Here is a 24,158-nt window from a genome sequence, read left to right as displayed (position 1 = left end):
CTCTGCTGACAGGCTGGGAAATAATCTAATCAGTTGGTGAAAGGAGATGTCTTATAATTTTCTGCATCCAATCCTGGCTTGATTACCAAAGAGAAAAAAAAAAAGATGTCACTTTTAAATCAAGCCTCTGTGGGACCTAAATGACTGGCTATCTTATCTGCTTTCACACTCGACCACCTACTTTCTTAACAAGTTCCTCCCTGAATGCTACAACACAGGGAGGAAGAATGGAATGACCTCATATATACAAGTCTTCTTTACCTTGAAAATCTTTACCTGAGGATTTCAGGTCTCTTATGTTCTTTTAATATCTGGATTGACTCTAATCTGACCCCAAAGTGAACTCTGATCTGATAAAGATGTTCTGCATGCTTCTTTACTAGAGTAATTATGGCCATCATTTCTTTGCTTTAGAACTCCTGTGTTTTAAACTTCTATAATTTTGAGCTCATGGTTTTATGGTAAATTCACATTTGATCCTGTGCACCAAAATTATTGTACTATTCTGGTCAGTCTTATTTTATCTTAACTATACAGGGTTTTACATCAGAGGCCAATTTTTCAAGGATTGGCTCTCAAATACATTGGAAAATCTCCTTTCACAAAATCCTAGGGGCCGACATGATGATGTTGGGAATAAATCTGACAGCCATTTAAGACAAGTGGCCACCTGAACCTTTTATTTCAGCGTCCACCATGGCTGTCACACTTTACACTTAGCATTTCCAACTGAATGGCCTGCCCTATGTTGAAGTCATAATGTAAAAGTCTAATAGGCTCTATTTTAACTTCTAACAGGTTAAATCTAATAGAGGCTTTAGTAAACATCTGTAGCATTGCCTCCTACCTGTAGAAATCTACCTGCAAAAAGCTACAAAATCTTTGTTTCCTGTTTTATGTATATGTGCACACCTGTGCATTGTATTGAGTCTACATATGTACTTGTGTCCATATATCATGTATATGGTATTAAAATTGGCATATAGATAAATGAGCGCTCATAAATCAAAATTTAAGTGAGAAATGGATCCAAATATCTTTTAGTTCATGTCACTTAAAAAAAGGTCCAATTAAAAATGAGGTAAACAGATGAGAGTAAAGCTGTCTTTAAAATTACTAACTCACAAGTTTTTCTAGGTGGTCAGACAATTAACAGAGTGTTGGTTTCTATCAAATGTGTAGAATGAAATCCATTGTTTCTAGGATTTTTCTTCAACAGGGAAGAGATGGCTAATACTGTTAACTACACTTGTCTAATATTATGGGTTTTTTTTACAGTTAAAATGAGTAAATTAGATTTAACTTAAACGGGATTAATCTTCAAACATTAAATGTGTTTTCATAAATTGGTAAATAAAAAAAATTACGACTACTTTGTTTCTATTATCACTAAAAATGAGGTTACTAAGAGTTAAGATTCTATCAGGTGTAATTTTATATACAAAGAGTCCAAAAGGTTTCAGTTAGGTTTCAATTAAAGTACTATGAAAACAAGAATTTCATCTTCTTAAAGTGGAGTAATCTAAATTCAGAAATTTCATAAGGATTGTTTCAGAATGTGAAATTTAAAAGGGGTCATCTGCTAAGAAAGAGACATAAAAAGGTTCTAGGTATGGAAATATAAAGTAGAAGGAAAAAGAAATGTTTCTGGATAAAGAAAAGTCTTTGTGTGGTAAAGCAAAAAGTTGTAGAATATCTAAGTAAGTTGCAGGTTTGTGGAGGGTAAATTTCAAAAAGTTAGTGTGTAACTAAATTGGCTATATATAATTAGCACAATCAGTTACAGCTATTTATTTTTTCCCCTAAGGTCAAATATTAATGTAGTGATATAAATTAAAGTTTAATCCTCTTGTGTTAAAGTATTTCTGAAAACATTAATCTGCTCTTATCTATCAAGATAATTTCTTGTGTCTGTTAAGAGAAACTAGTCTTAGAGAAACTAGTTTTAGAGAAACTGTTTAGAGAAACTAGTCTTAAATTTTAGCGTATTACACTACATTACAGATTGTGAATTTTTAAAAAAATTTTAAATTAAACTTAATTAATATAAGAACATCATTGTAATTGTGCTGCAGTTACTGGCTTCTTTGTATGCTAGATGTATTCATATCTTCCAAGTATGCAAGTCTTCAAAATGTAAAATTTAGGAGTACATTTTACCAAGCTGTTCTTCTTTAAGCTAATGTTTAAAGTAAAGGTTTGGGATTATAAAAATTATGTTTCTTGGTTCATAGCTATTATACAAACTCAATATGTTTTTGTCCTTCCTTCCTTCCTTCCTCCCTTCCTCCGTCCCTCCCTCCCTTCCTTGTTGTAGATGGACACAATACCTTTATTTTACTTATTTATGCTTATGTGGTGCTGAGGGTCAAACCCAGTGCCTACATGTGCTAGAAAAGCGCTCTACCACTGAGCTACAACCGCAGCCCCACTCTTGGGTTTCAATTAAAGTACTATGAAAACAAGAATTTCCTTTTATATTTTACTTTTAAACTTTATAACTATTGTCTGTTAATGACTCACAAAAGTACAACTTTCAGTATAACAACTTGAGTTAATTTGAGATAATAGGCCATCGCCTATAGGATACACAAGATGTAAGGCTAACTTCTACTACTAATACTGACCCCAATTAAATATAAGGAGTAAATAACTTTAAAGTTATACAACTAAAGTTAAAAACTAGTACTCATACTTTAAGACAAGTAAAACTTGTCTTACTTGGCTTGTTGAATGTTTGAGACCAAAGTTAAGAAAGTAAAAGGGCCAAGAAAGAAAACAGCAAATATTTGGCTCTTGCTCTCTGAGGTCAGCTCAAACCCAGGGAACAAGGGGACTTTTCTTTTTTTTTAAATTTTTTTAACATTTATTTTTTAGTTTTCGATGGACACAACATCTTTGTTTGTATGTGGTGCTGAGGATCGAACTCGGGCCACACGCAAGCCAGGCAAGTGTACTACCACTTGAGCCACATCCCCAGCCCACCAGGGGACTTTTCTAAGGGCTTTACAACTGTGGGCCACATGACCTCCCAATCAGGGGGAGCAATGAGGCCATGGAGAACAGAAAGCTGACCAGTGCCCATAGTGTAAAGAGGAGGGTCATTGGAGAGGGAGATAGCCCTGATACTTTCCAACAAGACCCTGATCTATCCTGGCAGATGGCACTAGAGGAGAGGAGTAAGAGGCTGGTCACAAGTTCCCAAGAGTGACCCCTGAGGGAATTCAGCTGACTTTTTTATAAATTTTATTTGTTAGAGAGAGAGAGAGAGAGAGAGAGAGAGAGAGAGAGAGAGAGAGAGAGAGAGAATTTTTTAATATTTATTTTTTAGTTTTCGGCGGACACAACGTCTTTATTCGTATATGGTGCTGAGGATTGAACCCAGAACCGCACGCATGCCAGGCAAGTGCACTACTGCTTGAGCCACATCCCCAGCCCTCAGCTGACTTTTAAAAATAGGTACAGCTTGGTCTTAAACACCTAACAAAACAAGTTATAACCAAAATACAGCCATATCTGGGCCATTTAAAAGGGAAGACAATAGTTCTTTTAATGTAACTTAAGATGTACACTTCTGTCATTCCCACCAAGAGTAAGACTGGAGGCTATAAAAGAAGGATTCTTAGTAGTGCCTAATAACTATCAAAAGAAACTATCAGAGTCAGAAGCTTTTTTAGTCAATTTAAGGGCTACAGATCTTCCTAATGTCCTAGATAGGCAGACTTAATCCATGTTTGCTAGTATGATTATCTAGCCCTAAGTAACAGAAATAAAGGATGTCTACTAAACAGAGGATATGCCAACAGAAAGGTATTTTACAAAAATCAGGTGACATTAGATATTTTAACTACATCTTATGGGGCATCTGTGACATTTAAAAAATCAATATTATTTGCATTCCTGATAACTCTGGCAATGTTAACTAATATCCTTAAGGACTTACATTCCCCAATAGAGGCCATGTCCTCACCGGCCTTGTTATGGAACAACTTCTAAACTCTTGAACTTCCTGGTGAATATTACTGGTTTCTCTCATCATCTAGATTTTCATTGACATGTTCCACATGCTGCAACATTTATTTTGTATTAATTTCATTCCAGTACTCATGTCTTCTTATTTCTCTCATAGAAGCACCCACCTCTAAGTTGACTTTACAGTCTGTTTTTTCCAAACCATGCTTGATGCCTTGACCAACCAGGAACATTCCTAAAAAGGAAAACCCGAATGGCTCGCCCCATGTTGCCCCTTCTCAGCCTAAAGCAGCCATAGTGGTTGTTGTCTATTTCCCCTTACAGCAGTAAGGGTTCCATTATCCAAGGAGGGCATGGGATGGGGCAAAAGACAGGAAGCTGATGATCAAGGAGAAGGAAATGGGCAGATACCACTTCCTATCACCTGGTTGCTAACAACCTCCAGGGGATGAGAAGGATCACACTTTCCAATACTGGCATTCACCCCTGTGGCTCTTCCTACCTTTTAGTCACCACATAACATGGGAGGATAGGACATGAGAAGAAAGAAAATCTAAAATCATGGAGGGGCAAGATACTCCCACTCCCTAGACACCAGCCCTGGGCTCCCTTCTCTCGGGAGGGATCCCTTTCCACCCTACCCCCTACTTTAGCCCTTAAATAAAACTTATTTTCTTGCCTCGGCGTTTTGGTGTTTGCTGAGGCTGGCTTTGAACTCGGGATCCTCCTGTCTCAGCCTCCTAAGCCACTAGCCAATCCTGATTTTTAAGAGTGGTTTCAACTGGGCCCTCACCATCTACCTAGGCATCCACACCACCTTCCCCAGGCTGCGTCTTACCCACGGCCTGGGCCCCAGAAGACAGGTCCAACCCACTCCCAGTGGGACGGTCATGCCTGCTCCAGCCTTATTCTTCTGTCAGCAAAATAATCCTTGAGAAGATCTTCCAAAATGCCCTCCAAAAGTACCACCACGTCCTCAATCCACTACAAGTCTCAACTGTTTTAGCCCTTGACTGAAGAGTGGGTGTCACTGTGCTCTAAGCCCACGTTCCAGAGGCCATCAGTCTACACTCCCAGAGTGCCTACACCTGCTAAGCACTCATCTTGTTATCTGTAGCTGGTCACGCACAGACCCTGACAGCAAGCCACGGATGTGGTACCACGTGGATTAGCCCAGAGGGCAGGAGAAGCAAACAATTTAATTAAAAAAAAAACACACAACATTCAGATAATTGTCCAAGGTCAAACAGTGACTATGTGAGCCCCCAAACGCCGAGGGGCTCTGTCTGGCTGGACTGGAGCCTGGGAAGCCCCTCCTCCTGTGGAGAGTCCCCAGGCTCTCACTATGTTTGTTCCCTTGCACATGGCTGAACACTGACTGGCTTACATGCTTCCCCGTCATTTGACTGACACTTGTGTCCTCCTTCCACCGTTCAACTAATTAAAAGTCTATTATGAACCTTGACTCCTTGTTAGATATGCGACACATTCTTTTGTTTTCACTTCTGCCTGGCTACCTGGAAATGGGTGACTTCAGGGAGCCAGGGGATTGTTTCCTTCAGGGTGGCCCACCATCACCCTGTCCTAAGGAGGCACACAGTGCTCACCGCGCCCCCCACTCAGGGCTGCGGTCCCAGCCTCAGCGCTTCTCATGTCGCAGACGCGTCCCGGGCAGGAGACACATAAACACACAGAGCGCTCTCCAGCTGCAGCTTCTAATATTGTCATGCTGTCCAAAACTTTGATCTTTTGAGAACTGTTATGTGACCTGAGGTGAGAATGCAGTTGTATCCTTGCCATGCTGACAACCACATGTCCAAATACCGATGTGAATCCCTCTGCCTTGAAACGCCATATTTATCAAAACTAAAATCTCCAACTCATTGTCCAGTTGGGGCTCCTGTCCTGTTTCCTGGGTTATCTATTCCCCTGCAGTGCCTGTCTGTTTTAGCTAGTATAGTTTATATGTCAGGGGACAAATTAATCTTTTTATTTTCTAGGCAAACTGTAGAATTGGCTTAAATTTCAACAATCTCATTTTAATAACAGGGTTCAATTTTCAGATTAAGTTGGTGAAAAAGGACATCTATGGACCCTGAGGCCCTAGTGCAACCTCCCCACCACCCAGTCTTCTCCCTAGCCCTTCACAGATGTCGGAAATGTTCCCCAGGGAACGTTCTAAGGACATCCCCAAGACCTTGGCTCTGTGGGGTCCCCAGCAGTGAGCTTCTCTACATTGTGTCCTGGGCTGGGCTGCAGGAGGGGAGGTCTCAATCCCCACACTTCCCACACCAAGCAGGGGAGCTAAGGGGTCCTGGGTGGCTTCACCATCGCTAGTGACCACCACAGAGTCCCTCACCAGTTCACCCCCGGTCTCCCACAGGCTTCCTGATCACCTAACAAGTGCTGGCACCTCCCTTCTGCCAGGGCGCCCTCTCTGTCCCCTCAGGCGGGAGGCCACTTCTCTCCCAGGAGCATGCAAAGCAGCATGGCTGGCTTTTCACTACTCAAGCCAGAAGATCTCATGCCCTTCAGGAAAACAGAACAGATGCTTCCTGAATGATGGCCCCATGGGCTCCATGGTTCACACACCTGACTGAGACCACAAACTTCCAAACCCCCACAGAGGCCTCAGCCCTCTATGCAGGGAGCCAGAATGTTCTCTAGTGACCAATGGCAGACAACTGAGGCTCAGAGGAGAGGAAGAAAAGCACATACAACAAAATGGTTCCCGACTCCACACCCTGTGCTCCTTCCACCCCACCGTCCCAAGGGGAGGGCTTGGCTGGAGAGTGGAAGGGGAAGGAAGCCCTGGAATCACAGCCCTCTGCCAACGGAGGGGAGCATCTTGTCCAAAGGACAGCCCACCTGAATACTCCTCTCAGGTCAGCACCAGCTCTCAGACGCCGGCTGGCAGGGGAGTCCTTCTGAAAGGCGAGTGACGCACCCAGATGGAGATTCAACCAAAAGATTTTATTGGGGGGCTGCCTAAAGGGGAAGGAAAGGAAGGCAGAGAGGAGAGGAGGAGGGCAGAGAGCATGAGCTTGCAAGGTTGTGTAGGCGACTTGGTGGGTGCTGATTGGAAGGGTGACTCAGAAACTGTGAGCGGACACTGTGTCCTGCAGGGATTGGTGGAGAAAACTTTTGAGTTTGGCGCCCTTCAGAGAGGAGGGGCAGGGGTCAGGGATTGTGTGATGTTCTCGGGACTGTCGGCCAAGGAGGAAACCCTCGCCAGCACCCTGTCCAGTGAGACCAGGAAGCCCTGCCAGTGTCTGAGGTCCCGAGGCTCCTGCACATTGCCGGATGGGGCTTAGGGACCTCCGGGGAAAGCAAAGGATCCGGGCAGAGTCACGAAGACCACAGTACCCACACAGGGCACCTCGTGCTCAGAGGCTGTCCCTTCATGGCCACAAGCCATCGGCACAGGCTTCACAGGCCCCTGCATCACTCATCACCCAAATCAGCGGGGAGGGAGGCACTCTGTCATCACACAGGTGCAACTCAGGCCCAGCTGGACGGTGCCCAGGGTGGATGGCGAGGGTGGCGGAAGCACCCTCACGAGGCCTGAGACCCCAGGAGGCCCCGCAGGCCCAACGAGCAGCACTGCAGGCACCTGCGCAGTGGTGGGGACGTCAAGCAGTGGCCTAAGCATGCTGTGATTTATGTCACAGCACAAGCCAACTTCAGTTTTTGCTGAGAACAGAAGGGGAAATTTAAGGGTGTGACGCAGAGCGAGGTGGATGCTGCCAACCCCGCTGCAACCTTGGCCAGGCCCTGTGAGGTTGCACCCTGGGGAAGCCTGCAGCAAGCTCGCCTCCTGAACTTTTGCCTTACCAGAAAGACTGATTTGCCTGGTTTAAGAAAAGGATGATCCATTTGATATGCAGCTGTAAATAGTCTTACAAGTAAGTTTCATGGTTGAAAACCCATTTAAACTGCTTTTCTCTTGCTGAATTAATAAAAAGAACACAGGATTTCCTTGGTGCAGAGCTCCCCTAACTGTGCAAGGTCCTGAGTTCCATCCCCAGGTTATGGATGGCACAGTGGTGCCCCGAAAGCTCCGGAGCGAGACAGTGCCAGGACGTCCAGAGGGGAAGGCTGGGACCCAAGCACTGGACCAACCCTCCGCCAGCGCCGAGCTGGTTGGTGACTGCAGGCAGGTAGGTGTGGCTGCACAGTCACTGAGGGGCGCCTTTGAGCAGAGCTCTGCTTCTTGGCTGAGCAACTGCCCTCCACGCACCCTTCCGTCACCACATTCTTCTGCCTCCCTGGGGCCCAGAGCTGTGAGCTGGCTGACTGCTGACTGGACCTCTGAAATCATGAACTAAAATGAGCTTTCCCTCCAAGTTGCTCTTGTTGGGTCTTGGTCACAGTGACAAAAGGCTGACTAAAACACCCCAGTCGCTCCCTGTCTCTTTCTTTCTCACACACACACACACACACACACAGTCCTCCCAGCCCCTCCATGACAACACAAGCTGGAGGTATCCTGATCAGGGCTCCGCTCCTGCCAGCTTGTATAAACTGCTGACCAAAACTCCTCGTGGAAAAACAAGCCCCAGGGTCAGAGTGTCCTGGGAAGATCCAGGGGCAGCCCCCAGGTACCTGGAGCAGCAATGTTGTCCCCTCCGCCAGGCCACTCACCTCCTCTGACATGCCTAAGCTCTGCTTTGCCACACGGGACCCTGCGGAACACCAGGGGCAATCACAGTGGTCTCCTCTGAAGGCCTCTGGATGAAGTGATGAGCTGTCTGTGCCCCTAGGAGTGGACAGAAGCTCCCTGAGCAGGAGCCTCGTCCAGGACTGTGATGATGACAGATGACCCTGTCTGCAGGTGGCCTCTCTTTGAAACAGGTTTATGTGTGCACCTTCTGCCAACTGTTTATTCAAGACCCAGAGAAAGGTCCTGGCTGTCCTTTCTCTCTTGGGGTGCCATGACACCAGGCACAAGACACACAACCTAGTCCAGGGCAGTGTGCAAACCAGCCCAGGCACATTCAACTAGATCCCCCTCTACCCAATCCCAAAGTGCACCCGTCCTGGAGGATGCCTTCTGCCTTCACAGTCTCAGGAGATGTTTCCTTTAAAGGCTGATTATTGAAAAGGAAAACAAGCATGAACATCAAAGTGGAAAGCTTAAATTTTAGCCTTGAACTATTTTTTCCAAAGATTGACACATCTCCTTTGAACATAAATTAGTGTCACTGAATTGGTAAATGCAAACTCCTGAAGAATAACTCCAGAACTTATAAAGCACAGTCGAGAAAAACACTTAAGAATTCCATTGGTATATTTCCTCAAAATGTTAATAAGATGAGGATTTAATTTGTTGATCATAAGATACAGTGATAGCTACATGCAGAGACCTTCGCGAGCCTTATAAGTAGTCTTAAAATTTCTGGTAAATACTTACCTGTCTTATAAAACTTCAGTTAATTTAGAAAAGGGGTAAGTGTCACAACAGGAATGAAAAGATGTATTTTTCTACATACCTTTGAAAACTAAAAATCCAAATGCTTATGATTTTTCCATGTGTGAAATGAATTGTACAATCCATACACTTATAAAAAAAAATAGGTGATCACTTTTACGATTTACATATGAAAGAAAAATAAACCTTATGATACAATGTGATAGACCACTTCACACAAAAGTCTGCTCACATACAATGTATGCAATTTCTGCAACGCACAAATCCTATTCACAGGGACAAAGCCATGAAAGGCGTGCGGCTTAACCTGAAGCAAACAGGGACCACTTGGGATCACCGCTGAGCCACTCAATTCAGTAGCAAAGAGACTATAAATACCTGAAGGACTGTAACCAACAGCCCCTCCCACCACAACCCTGTGTCCTGGGAACTGGTCAAAAATAACTGCAAGATGCAGGTGGGAAGGAGAAGCAGCAGTGCCACCACAGGGTGAATCTCCAGCACCTGCTCCTGAGCCAGGCAGCTTGGGAGCCCACGGCCGCCCAGAGAGGGTTTGCTCTGGACCTAAAACAAGCTGTGCTGCCATTGCTGACCCTTCTCAGCAATGCTCACGTTTGATGCAGACTCCTCAGTGGAGGGAGAAGGACCTGGATCCGGCCCTCAGGACCTGCAAGTATAACTCCACACAAAACCCTTCCCACAGGAACTGAAGACCTTTGTATGCATTTGCAATATTGTATTTAAGTGGAAAACTAAAAAAAAAAAAAAAAAGTTTTAAAAAAATTAATAACTTTGCTTTAAAAAGCAATTTCCAAAAAAAGTGGATAACATCAAAAAATTTTAGGTATTGTTCCATCCTCCTAAGTCTTCTTCTTGTGGCTTCTCCTGAGGGACTGTCTCTCAGGTACACAAGCCTGTGCAAGGAAAAGGAAGATGTTGCTGCCTCTCACAGAAGGGCTCCTCCTACAGGAACGCAGGGTTCTGCTCATGCTGACCGGGGACACCCAGGGCAAGGCCATGAGGAAAGCAAAGGTGTCCCTGTGGCAACTCCATACCAGAGGAGGCTCTGAACAGCCACCCTGAAACCTCTCTTGTCCACTGTGAACTTGGAGGGCCAGACACACAAGCACAAGTTAACAGGGCCCCAAAAAATGACCTCATAAGGACGCCCATGCGCTCACGAAGGAGAAAATAACCCGGCTTCGGCACACACCCAAGGACACGGGCTCCCGTCCACCCTGCTCAGCTGGAAATCTAAAATATAATGTGATCGTTTTCAGGCCTCATTCTGTGTATGAAGTGCCCATCAGAAAGTTCATGGTGACCCTTCGCTTGGGGCCTATGCAGTAAGCCCTGACTCAAAAACCAAAATAAAGAACATCTCCTGGTGCCGACAACGCTTACCTGCATGAGAATTCTGATATAGGACTAAATAGGCTACAGAGAAAGAGAGAACAGGCTTGCAAAAAATACCTCCCACAAAGGTGTTCTGAAGAGCATTTATAAACAACGGGGGCTCCAGCCGGGAGGGGCACAGGCCTCCCGACACACTCTATGTGCAGGCATTTCAGAGCCCGGAAGCTTCCCGACGGCCACGCAGCCCACAGTACTTCCTCCCGACGGCGGGCCATGCGGACACAGCACTTCCTCCCTGGAATCCTCGGCATTCACCTTCGCGACGTCAAGTTGATACTGTACACCATCTTCTGGATTTTCTCTTCGTTCTTGAGAATGTTGGCCTTCACAGCACAGATCTTGTCCTGCTGGTCCTTGATCATCTGCTCCAGCTCAGCCAGCTCGACCTTCAGGGGCTCCACGGCACAGTCCGTGATACTAAGGGAACACGCCAGCGCACATCAGCCTGCCCTCATTTTAGATCTGCTTCTTAATAACCCCCAAAAGACAGCACAAGTCAACTTCTATTGCAGCCAAAGAAAAAGGGTACGATCTAAATCTCTGACCCTGATGACAAGAAGGAGCAAACCACTCACGTCTGGACAACCTTTATTTCGCATTTCCGCAACCCCTGCCACGGCCAAAAGAGAAGTCAAATAGGAGACTTACTAAAGGAGGCCAATGTTTCCTAAATGATGGGACTGAAGTCCTCAAATTATATACTTGACAGAGTCCCAGGGCTGGCCACGAGGTGCACAGCAATTTCCCCATGGACACTAAGGACCACCATCTAGACCAGTCCCTTCCTGTCAGAGGACAGGAGGCCTTGCCACAGGAAGAAGCTTGCCAAGCCAGTAGGGCCTTCTGTGCCAGGCTCTCATCTGCTGCACTAAATAACGGGAGCAAGGGAACTAACATGACCTTGGGAAAGCTGAAGTCAAAACTAACCTTCCCTTTATGGTTTGTTGTTGTTGTTTGGGGGTTTTGGTACTAAGGATTGAACCCAGAGGCACTTAACCACTGAGCCGCATCCCCAGCCCATTTTATTTTTTATATTTTGAGACAGGGTCTTGGCTAAGTTGCACAGCCTGGCTTTGAACTTGCAACCTTTCTGCCTCTGCCTCCTGAGCAGCTGGGATTATAGATGTGTGCCATCATGTCCAGCCCATTTTTTTTAAACATATATTTTTAGTTCTTGATGGGCCTTTATTTTATTCATTTATCTATATGTGGTGCTAAGAATGGAACCCAGTTTCTCACATATGGTTGAGCAAGTTGTCTACTACTGGGCCTCAACTCTAGCCCCCCTTTAGGTTTTTAAAGCATAAAATACAAACTAAATCAAAATGTAGGGGCTAGGGCTGGGCTCAGTGGTAGCACACTCGCCTGGCACTGGCTTTTAATTGTCAGCACTGCAGGTAAATAGCCTCTACTCCCTCTCCAGGCCCCTCCCTCCCCTGCTCCCTCTGCAGGCCCCTCCCTCCCCTGCTCCCTCTGCAGGCCCCTCCCTCCCCTGCTCCCTCTGCAGGCCCCTCCCTCCCCTGCTCCCTCTGCAGGCCCCTCCCTCCCCTGCTCCCTCTGCAGGCCCCTCCCTCCCCTGCTCCCTCTGCAGGCCCCTCCCTCCCCTGCTCCCTCTGCAGGGCCCTCCCTCCTCTGCCCTCTCCAGGCCCCTCCCTCCCCTGCTCCCTCTGCAGGCCCCTCCCTCCTCTGCCCCTTATGCAGGCTCCTCCCCACCTCTGTTCCTTCTGCAGGGCCTCTGCATGCTGCTTGTTCTCCGTGTGCCACAGCTGCAGTTCGTTCTGCATGGCGTCCACATCTTCCTGGATGTAGTCCATAATCTTTCCCAGAGGAAGCGCGCTCTTACACAAGGTCTGAATGGACACTCGGAGCTTCTCGATCTCCTTGGAAACAATATCCTTCTCCTTCTTCCACGCTGACTCAAAGACAAAGGATTTCTCCTACAGTCAGGGAAGCCAGAGAAAGAAAGAAGTATCCTGAGTTGTAGGCAGGAGGGGGGCCGCTGGGCACACCACCACCGGGCTGGACAGATGGACACAGCATAGTGACTGTGCTGGCTGGGGACAGTATCACTCCTAGGACACAGGGACCAAAACAGCCAAAAGAGTAGATGTGAGGTGGCAGGCTCCATGGGAGCACCCAAGACAGGAAGGGACAAAACCTTCCCTTCTCAAAGGGAATGTGGGTCTGTCTGCACCTGTAAATTAAAATATCTACTCTAAAAAAGTTGCAAAATATTTGCAAATCATAGTTTTAAAAAAGGCCTATATCTGGGCTGGGGTTGTGGCTCAGTGGTAGAGCGCTCTCCTAGCACGTGCGGGGCCCTGGGTTCAATCCTCAGCAACACATAAAAATAAAATAAAGATATTGTGTCCATCTACAACTAAAAAATAAACTATTTTTTTAAAAAAGCATGTATCTAATATCTGGAATATGCAGAGCACTCTCAAAACCCAATGGAAAAAGGTAAACAAACGAGTCAGAAAATGGGCAATGCCAGATATTTCACTGAAGAGCACATGCAGACAACTGTTCAAAGCCATTAGCTGCGGAGGACATCCAAGTTCAAGGCCAATGAGATTCCTATACAACCACCACAACGTCTGATAAAAAATTGACACTGGTCAGGAGAAATGACATTCCGCTTGCTGCTGGGGGCATGGAGCAGCACAACCTGCTGGAAAGCGCTTGGCAGCTTCTGAAAAACTAAATGTGCAGCTACCATATGCTCTAGCGACCGTCCTCCTAGGGGTTCAGCCAGAGCCATGACACCCTCTGTACACCCCGCCCAGACGCCCTTCAGAGGGGGTCAAGTGAACTGTGGAACACCATGGAATGCACCAGAAAGGCAGGGAGGAACTTGGCAGGGAGCCAGCAGGACAGCCCTGAGGAGTCCCACTGAGTGAGGAGGGTCCTGAGACACTCCACGACCCTGCACACCCCAGGCCGGGAGGACAGCCTGGCAGGGGCACGGGGCTGAGGGCCGGGGAGGAGGGTGGGCTGCAGTTCTGCAGAGTGCTGCCACAGGGCAGGTGGAGAGGGCACCACCTCCTCCACTTCCAACTGCAGAAGACTCTACAGCTCCCTCAAAGCAACAGGCTCACTTTAAACAGGTGACAGTCAGGATGCTGGCTGACTAAAAGGGCTCACCACCACAGTCAACTGTTTCCCAAGGGGGAAGCTCACAGTCTTTATCACATACAAATTAGAAAATCTCCCTGACTTGGAAGACAAATTAAAAATTCTATTAAGACCCACTCGCCATGATGATGAGGTGGCCCCCATGTGTCGGACACTGTTGGCACTGACGCTGGCCGTTCAGGGCTGTATGTGTAACTGTCTCACAAAGCCATGGACTAGGACAAAGAAAGACACAAAGAACTCACTGGTCAACGCCCTCACACTGTGGGTCACCTGTCAAACCCTTCATATTTCTACATCATAGAACCAAGCACAACTCCGAACACTGAAGTTTATAATCCTTATTTTAGGATGCTAAGAATTTAAAACAAGATATACTTGGGTTGGGATTATGATAGTTTGTGAGACTCTTTTTTTATTATCTTAAAGGCAATGGATCACATTTCCACAGAACATTAGAATTCTGGAAACGTCTAAGCTTTCATTCAGATGAACTTGGCAGGGTAAAGATGGACAAATCAAGCAGTGACTATTTCCTTTAACAAGAACACACAACCCTCTGAGGACAGACTAGCTTTTTTAATTTTTTTTTTAAGTTGTAAGTGAACACAATCAATATCTTTATTTCATTTTTTTTTATGTGATGCAGAGGTTTGAACCCAGTGCCTCACATGTGCTAGGCAAGCACTCTACCATTGAGCTACAACTCCAGCCCCAAGACTAGCTCTTATATAGCTCATGTAGGTCTATTGGCAACTTTCCATATAAATGTAACCTTGTTTTAAAGAATTTTAATATGTATAGTAAAATTTAAGAATCTACAACCATACTCACCATACAGTAATTAAGTCATAAGAAATATTAATTTTTGGAAACAGAGTAAAAATACTGAAAATCCATCATTACACAAGATACGACCTAAACCAATCTAGAATGTAGCAGGTTCACGGGCGCAAGAGGAGTGGTCAGGTCCTGCAGCCAGCCCAGCCATGCCGCCTCCCAACTCTAGGCCTTTGGAGCCTGACTTGATCTCTGTACTTCAACTTCCTCTTGATAAAATGGAAATAATATTTATCTTATAGGTAGGGTTAAATGGGATAATTAAATAAGCAGCTCCGTGCCTCACATGCAGAAGCCACCCACAGGCATTAGCTCTCACCGTCAACTTATCCCCAGGAAGAAGTCGAAGGCCTCAGCAGAAGCCCAGGCATGCTTTCACAAACTCCTAGCCATACAGCTCACCAGGTATGCCTGCAGTACTATGGTGCATGTTGAAAAAAGATTATTTATACTACCAACCTCCACCAACAGCTGTATGTCCAGATGCAGATGGGTAAATTCTTTCAATAAAACACAATTTTCCACTGGGCAAGGAGGAAACTCACCCAGCAACCCAGGAGGCTGAGGCAGGAGGATAGCACATTTGAGGACACCCTTAGCAACCTAGTACGCTCCGTCTCAAAAAAAATTTTTTAAGCCTGCAAAAAGGGGAGGGGGCTGGAGATGCAGTTCAGTGTAAAACCCCTGTGTTTAATCCCTAGAATTACAAGTAGTAATAATAATTGACCTTTCTTAGTGACATGCTCCCTTCCCTTTCTCCATTTTAAAATAAAATATAACCCCAGCTATGAAATTAACACCCAAACTCTTTTCCATAACAAAAGGTTTGATTCTGAGCTCTGAGAAAATCTGCTGTGAACCATGCAGAACTACCTACAACACCTTTTTGTGACACTCTTACCAGGGTTGTTTCTAAAAGCTGTTTCTAAAAATCAAGCAGAGTAGCACCCATGTTTCATGGGGATGCAGACCCACTCTCCTGGCTCCTGCCTCCTTTTCCTGCAGATTAGAGGCTACTTTCTCAGCTGCCTCTGGCATGAAGGCCTCTGGCAAGTATAAAAAGCAATTGGCTGAGTACTGCACACACCACCATGCACACCCCTGCACACACCACCATGCACACTACTGCACACACCAACATGCACACCACTGCACACACCACCATGCACACCCCTGCACACACCACCATGCACACCACTGCGCACACCACCCACCATGCAACACCTTGCACACACCACTGCATGCACCATCATGCACACCACTACATACACCATGCACACCACTGCACACAATAGCATGCACACACACTGCACATGTATCACACACACCCTGCACACACCACTACACGCACCATCATGCACACATACTGCACATGTACTGCACACACACTGCACACACTACCCTGCACACACACTGTACATACCACCATGAACACACAGCACACACCACCATGAACACACCCTGCACACACCACTGCACACACACTGAAACACACCATGTACACACCACCATGTGCCTGCACTGCACACACCACTGCATGCACCACCATGCACACACCCTGCCCACACTGCACATACCACCATGCACACACTATCATGCGCACACACTACCATGCACACACTCTGCCTATGCCACCATGCGCACACACTGCACATGTACTGCACACGCCCTGCACACACCCCCATGCAAGCAAACTTTAGAAAATGCTTCCAAGATTTTTCTGGTGATCAGTTATCTACTGAAACTTAATACTATTTGCATTTTACTATACACACATGCCTCCAGAAATGTGGACAATTGTTTTAAGATTTTTAAATTTTCAATCATGTATTATAAGTCAGACAGATAAAAATGATCCAACTTAGAGACCTGTTCCAACTGCAATGCTTCAAGAGAAGAAAGTACTAACTGAAGAACAGTGTCTTATGGTCTGGCCCTTGGGTATTGCCAGAAGTCTCTCTCACAAGCAGGTGGGGGCCACAAGGGAGGCCAGGCCTCTGCACTGCCCCCACTCTGCTGCCCTTGACTAGTCTGGCAAACCTAGTAAACAAAAGCACGATTAACTGGGGCACAGGGTAATAAATCAAAAAGCATTTGCTTTAAACAACACACTTACCCTTGACCCCAGGGGCTGATTTTTACGAAGCCTGTCAAGAGTTCCTATTCTTCATCAACAGGAAAACCTGCATTCAGTTACAAATGAAAAGCTCAGGCCAACAGAACAATCGTGCTGTGTCCCGTTCATCCAGAAGTATCCCACCACCGAACGCCTCTGTGAACCAGACATTCACCTCTTGTGCACACAGATCACCCAGGACCTCTCCAACACAGGAACAGAATGACCCTAGGCAAACACTGCCACCTCTTGATGCACATACAGAAAAGCAGATTAAGCATGAATGTTCAGTTTAACAGAGGAGTGAAGCGGAGAGCTGCAGCTGTCACTTGGGCTAAGTACACACACTGCTAGCTCTTCCAGCTTGAGCACAGGGTCCGACAGGGTCCGAGGCCTGCCCTTCAACCTGCTGGAGGTCTGTCTGGCCCGGTGCTTGCCTGCATGCTTGTTTTACTTAGCAGGATACAAATGGACTCATGAGCAGAGAGCCCCTACCTCTGCCTCTTCTGCTCAACATTTGGTTTCTGAATCAACCACATAACTCGGATTCTGTTCACTGTACTGCAGAACAGCACTTCATTATGTGAATGAAACTCCATGATTTATTCACCCAGTCTACTGCTGGTGGGCTCTGGGGTTATTTTTCATGTAGGGCTTTTATAAAAAACACAACTCTGAATAAACTCACACGTGTCCCAGCTCACACAGGCACACGATGTGCTATGGGAAGGGACAAGAAGCAGCACTGCCAGGTCAAAGGCATGTTTTTCATGACATGCTGCCAAGCAATTTTCTAAGATGGCTTTAGAAATCTATGTCGAATATTAATGAACCAATATTCCACTTCTGTGCATATGAGGGAGCCACGCCTCCCTCCTCCATCATTTCTGAACAACTCTAAGGGCAGCAGGTAGAACACTGCCACTCCATGTCCAGAACATGCTGTTAATACCGACGTCGGAGAAGATGGACAGAATGAGGGTACTGCCCAGACTGGGGCCAAACCCTGCAGGGGAATGTCCCATCCCACCTCTAGAACTTATGTCCACAGTTATGACCTTGGGGCCTTATTTTCCTAACTCACTTAGGAACACCTCTCTCAGAGGTCACTGCAAGGATTAAACAGAGCGATGTGGGCAATTCTGTGGCCATACTACGCACTCTGTAATTGTCAGTTATTACTGTCATCAACATGTCGCCCACAGCTATAAAGAACCAATGGCAAACTTCCCCCAGAGGAGGAATGCACACAGAGTGAGTGTTAGACGTGAGCTTCACCCACGACACCTTCGGAGGTGAGGAAGCCACCTCTTAGAATTGCAAGAGAAGAGCAGCAAGCCAGCAGAAGGTCAGATCATGACCCATCTTCAGGCGGGCCTTCCTGACGGCCTGGGAAATGGAAATGTCTTTTACAATCGTCTTATCAACGAAGGGTGACAGAATAGGCCACTTGAAATGTAGCACTTTGGCAGAGGATTACCCTGACCCAAAGGCAGCTAACAACAGGTGTGGGCCAGGTGCAATGGCACACTCCTGTAATCCCAGCGAGCAAGAGCTGAATCAGGAGGAGCAAAACTCCTCTGTCGAGAGCTCCTATTCCTCAGCAACTTAGCGAGGCTCTGTCTCAAAAACATTTTCAAAAGGGCTGGGTTGTGGGGCTGGGGATGTGGCTCAAGCGGTAGCGCGCTCGTCTGGCATGCGTGCGGCCCGGGTTCGATCCCCAGCACCACATACCAACAAAGATGTTATGTCTGCGGAGAACTAAAAAATAAAATATTAAAATTTCTCTCTCTCTCTCTCTCTCTCTCTCTCTCTCTCTCTCTCTCTCTCTCTCTCTCTCTCTCCCCTCTCTCACTCTCTCTTAAAAAAAAAAAAAAAAAAAGGGCTGGGTTGTGGCTCAGTGATAAAGCACCCAAGGTTGATCCCCAGTGCCAAAAGCAAAAGGCTGCAGGTGCAGGTGCTCTGCTCTCCCTCTTCTCCCTAGGAGGGCGATAAACCCCCATGGGGAAGGCCCTTCCTGTTCCAGAGGGAAACAAGCAATCTTGTCATCAGAGATGGGAAGTGTCAAGGCCCAGGGGACTGTTGGACCAACCTTGTTAAAACAGCAGCAATCCTCCTCTGGTCCCCGTATGCTCTGCCTCCACCTGAGTGACCTGGTACAGGTGTGTCAGTGCTACCTGCTTGCTGTGTTTTCATTTTCCTATGGTACACCCATGTTTGTGTAAAAGCTCTGCATACTTTTCTCCTAGTGCTGATCGGTGCTCTGCTCCCCTGCATCACATGGGAACAGACTAGGTGACATGAACACAGTCCCCTCTACTCGGGAAAGGCAGTGCTCACTCCTAGCTAGAGCCATGGGAGCAAGGGCGGTGGCACTGTAGCCCAGGCCTGGCCTCTTGAACGTTCTCATGTACTCAGTTCTTTTAGATGGCCTTTAGATTATTTGCCCAATTCCAAACATCCATCGAATATTTATCAGAATTGCACTGTTTGTAAGATATTTGAGGAAAACAACGTCCCTGTGATATTGAATTTCCCATGCGAACCATGGTGGTCCCGTGGCTTTATCTGGATCCTTCATATTTCCTGGTAACATTCTATAGCTCAACATGGTTACTATAAACTTCTCCATAAGCCGCACCTTGGGTTATCAAACTGCGTTTCTGTTTCATGGAGAAACAGGGGGCGGAGGGTATTATTCATATTGTTTCTGACTCTTATCAATATTCACTTTTCTATGCTGATTTTGACACTGGCCATCTCTCTATTTTCTTCCTAAAAGTCAACGTTTTTGGCCAACTTACTTGGTCCACAGTGTCATCTCCACTTGAAGATGATCCAGTGTGCTGCTTTCTAGAACTGAACTCGTTTCTGTTGGTACTGGCTCAGCCTGCAGGTATCTCAGCAGAACTATGGCATCACCCTTGCTCCTGAGTCTTCTGGGACCTTCTCCAGCCACCCCAGCCACCAGTGACGTGATGACTTGACAGGTGCTTCTCCCTATGGTAAAGACGGGTCTTCCAGCCCTGGATCCTAATGGATGCTGAGTCTTATATGAGCTATTATTTTTAAGAGAAAGTGCACTGAGTGGGGATTTTATTTGGCTTAAGAATAACTTCTTAGTTAAATGTTAGATAAGTAACCCACGAGTAGAAGATGCTGCCCAGCTGACCTGAGTGTTGAAACTGAAGCAGCTGACTTCCCGGATGAGAAAGCACAAATAGAATAAGGAAACATGGACAAAACTACGGCAGAAGAAAACAGACAGGTCGGTCCGACGGGGGACACAGCTTTTAATCCTAGAATGCATCCTCTTTCACTATTAATTACAAAATAAAACACAGGCTTTACAGAACAATGACTAGGAATTCCTAACTTGTCAAGCTTCTTACCTTTGCTTAAGTGAAATCTCTAGAATCAGTTTCATACCGATTTAAGGATCAGTAATACTTTTAAAACAAATCCTTTAAAACCCCTTTTGTGAACAATCCTGGGCTGATTCTGGCAGCAAGGAAACACCACATGAACCCTGAGAGCAGCTGCAGAGGAGACCCTCGGGGCCATCTCACAGGGCGAACTGAGCCCCAGGCTGAGCCCTCAGGGCTGCTGGGAGGGCATCCCCATACCCTGGTTCCCCATGGGGCGAGGAGGCTGACCGGCCAAGCTGGAGTCCGAGGAGGAGCGCAAGGCCCTTGGGCTGAGGTGGAGACGCTGCAGCCTCGCTGGCAGTCAACATGCCAAGGGAGGAGGGCCAGACACTAAGACCACCAGTGATCCCACAGACGGCAGAAAGGAAGGGAAAGAGGGGCAAGACCTGTACGGGACAGGCGGGAAACGAAGGGCCACATGAGACGGGCCCACCTACGTCAATGGCACTGCAGCACCAACAGCCCGACCTGGAGCAGCAGGCCCACAGAATCAGGGATACACGGCTGTGCAGAGCTGCTCAGCTCCACTACAGAGGCAACCAGCAGCCAGCAAGCAAACCAGCCAGAGGCCCAGCTCACAGGGCATGAGAAGACAGACAGTCAGGGGTCACAGCAAGCCAGATGGACCAGGACACCACTTCCAGGACCTCGCTTCAGGAGGCACTGAACAGGTGCCCCAAGTCAGCAGCCAAGATCTTCCTCCCAGGTCTCCCACCACAGCAGAGGCCTGACCTTGTCGTCCATCTGGGGACTGGTGGAACTTCTGTGCGCCATGCCATGGAGCAGCGTGTGTCCTCCAGCTGGACAGTGCTTGCCAAATCTAAAGTAGATTGTCAAGTAACAGGCAGCTTTTTCAAAAGCACATGTGGACCACCCCATGGGGTCATAGGGGCTCACTGTCCACAGCCCTTACAATCTAGTGAGGAGGCAAGCTCACCCAGCTCGATGGTGCTGCCAGATAGACACGTGAGGAACGATAGGGATCCTGTGCAGGGGGGCAGGAGCAGACTCTCTGAGCCAGTCACAGCAAGTGGGCCTATGCAGGGCCAGTCACATGGAGAGTGCCAGAAAAGGTCTCCCAGGCCTCTCCACTCCTGACCACAAGCCCCGAGGGCAAGTACCACTCAGCAGTGAGTGACCACAAACCCCTGGGTTCCTGAGGGTTAGGTCTGCAAGTTGCTAGTAACTGAGAAGCATCTGAGGCAGTGACCTGGGGGAGACCAGAAGCCCTGGCAGGGGACGAACATGTACTCAGCCTCAGGCCTCAGGTTCCACCAAACCTTGGAGCCCCAGGTTGCTGCTCAGACTTAAACAGTTCTAGCTTCCAGGAAAAGTCAAGAGTCTTAATTAATTTACAAATATAACCTTGATTCTAAAACCTCTGACCACACACAAAACAATCTGAAAACTCTAGGTCAATTCACTGGAATGTAAATATAGTTTAAAGCATTGTACAAGCAAATTTCGTGACAATATGGATAGAATTGGAGGATATTATGCTAAGTGATCGGACCCCCAGAAACAAATAAAACGTCCCCACTGCTCTGAGGAAGCTGAACAGCTGGACTCAAAGACAGAGAGCAGGGTGAGGCTACAGAGGCCAGGCGACAGGGAGATGACGGGCAAAGGAGGGCAAATTTTGACAGGAGGAATAAGAGTTTTTGGTTCTATAATACAGCACAATGAAAAGAGTTAATAATTGTGTTAATAATTTCAAAATTTCCAAAAATAAACTTCAAATGTTCTCACAACAAAGATTAAGTATTTGAGGTGACAGATATGTTAACTGCCTTAATTATCCCACATTATATTCATAAAGCATAACATCACTGTGCCCCATAAATATGCACAGTTATAAATGATCAAATCATCACTTAAATTAGCAAATTACACAACTTCATGCGCATGAGCAACAGGTGGCGCACAGCAGATGCACTAGGGCTGCACAAGCAGCTCAGCAAGAGCAGCCAGACCCGGAGCGCCACGGAGGCCGCAGGTGTCGGCTCTGAAGGGCCCAACGGCCCCCAACAGGGCAGGCCACTGCCAGGACACCAGCTGGACAGGACGGTGCCTGCAGTCGTCAAGCCTGTGTATGACTGCGGAGGCACACAGACCAGGACCAGCAAGTGTGACTCAAGAGACCATGGGACCGCAGCACAGAGAGAGGAGCCAGGGACCTGGAGACGTCAGCAAAAGGAAACAAAGGTGACAAAGCCAGCACCCCAGAAAGACTAAGAAACCACCCCCTGGAAAAAGAGGTTTGAGAAAAAGCAGGGGGAGATGCTGTTCATAAAGGGCAGACCGAGCTCCACGCGGATGTGGGCTGAACGGACTCCATGGCGCAGCCTCTCCATCAAGAGCCTGCACTTCCAGCAAGCCAGAGGGGACAGCCAAGGCTGAGTCACAGGCACCGGGACAGAGAGGGCGGCCCGAGTCCCACAGAAGCAGCAGCAAGCTCCAGGTGACTCCATGCCCAGGCGGCAGCCTTCTGAGTGCCCCCAGGGCAGAGCAGGAGCACCCCATTCCTTAACCCTGGTCCTCCGAGGACACCCTGGGCCACCTCACTCATGAGAACGAAGGAAAACTACCCATCGGCGGCAACAAGAGCCTAAGCGTGGACAAAAAAGGGCTTATCCACTTTTTTGGTTTATCCCAAGGACACAGGACAGCTCAACATCACGGGAGCCGGGAAGGTCGCTCCCTGGACCTGGACAAAAGGCAGCACAAGCGGCATCGCAGTCAAGGTGGAGAAGCTCTCGATGACACTCGACACTCACTCATAACAAAGCCCACGCTGGGGAACAGAGCGCTTTCTCAGCTGCTCAGTTTCTAAACGCTACAACAAAAATACCAGAAAGGGGCGAATTCCAGAAGCTTTCTCGTCAAGAGCCAGGAAGGAAAGGAGGCTGCCCTCCATCACTGTGCTCCGCCTGCTGTCCTGGAGGCCCGGCCCCAGCAGCTCAGTGCGGAACAAGGAGCAACCGTGGGCCTAGACCTGGAAAGGTGTGGGCCAGGGGACTCTGGAAGCACAAAGGCCTGGGTCCCAAAGCCGGATCTGCCACTCTCCACTCCTGAGGCCCCAGACAAGGTCCCTAACCCTAGTGCCCCAATTTCAAAGTGGGGATAAGGTTGGTGCCCACAGCTCACTATCATCTGTGCTACTGCCCACGGGGTACTTAGAGCAGAGCCTGGCACGCAGCACTCTGAGATGTCACACACAGAAAACACAGAGGAGCTGACAGATTCCACTCTGCTTGTCAAGGACCCAGCTGTCACAGCAGCATTTCTACCCCAGCAACACAGGCAGAGAGCAAGTTTACACAGCAGTATCTCCAACAGCAGAGAACGGTCCAGCGCAGACGCAGACCTAACCCAAGACAGGACCGGCTCTGGAGAGGGCTGCTCAGAGTCAGCCAGGACGCCTAAGAAACAGGGCAGCCCTGCTCAGGAACACGCCAACGGGAACCCAGGGGCCTCGACGGCACTCCGCAAGCTGGTCACAGAATTCACATGAAAATGAAAGGGCCAGGGATCGCCAAAGGACAGCTACGAGGAACTAGAAAACAAGGCTTTGTTACCAAACACAGGTCCTATTTAGAGGTGACAGTGCTAAAAGCAGGCTGGGTCAGCGCAAGGCGGTGGACAGCGGGAACTAGGCCTGTAGAACCCAGAGTGAAAAATGGCTCTCACCCTTAACAAACAGTCAAAAAAATATTTTGAGATAATACTCGTGACACAGAAAAGAAATTCACCTTTCAGTGTCCGTAAGTAAACACAGCTCTACGGCACCCGGCCGCTCTCTCTCAGTGACAGAGTG

The 24,158-nt window shown here is 47.5% G+C and overlaps 1 protein-coding gene across 7 annotated transcripts in view; it reads right to left on the bottom strand.

The window, feature by feature from the left end:
• Nucleotides 1-10,888: 10,888 nt before the first annotated feature.
• The window catches only part of Traf3ip1 (TRAF3 interacting protein 1), a 57,117-nt gene continuing 43,847 nt past the window's right edge, over nucleotides 10,889-24,158 (bottom strand). For 6 of the 7 annotated variants that reach the window (XM_021727030.3, XM_013359182.4, XM_013359183.4 and 3 more), the window contains 2 exons: nucleotides 12,533-12,756; nucleotides 10,889-11,236 (listed from right to left, as the gene is read on the bottom strand). In XM_021727030.3, the coding sequence (XP_021582705.2) occupies nucleotides 11,071-11,236; nucleotides 12,533-12,756 (390 nt within the window). In that variant the 3' untranslated portion in view covers nucleotides 10,889-11,070. Of the gene's footprint in view, nucleotides 11,237-12,532; nucleotides 12,757-16,913; nucleotides 16,981-24,158 lie in introns of those variants that run through there. The other variant, XM_078018362.1, reaches the window with a different exon arrangement.

The sequence above is a fragment of the Ictidomys tridecemlineatus genome, chromosome 7, assembly GCF_052094955.1.
Source record: "Ictidomys tridecemlineatus isolate mIctTri1 chromosome 7, mIctTri1.hap1, whole genome shotgun sequence".
Lineage (NCBI taxonomy): Eukaryota > Metazoa > Chordata > Mammalia > Rodentia > Sciuridae > Ictidomys > Ictidomys tridecemlineatus.
The sequence above is the reverse complement of the archived record's forward strand: the minus strand, read 5'-3'. Positions and strand labels throughout refer to the sequence as shown.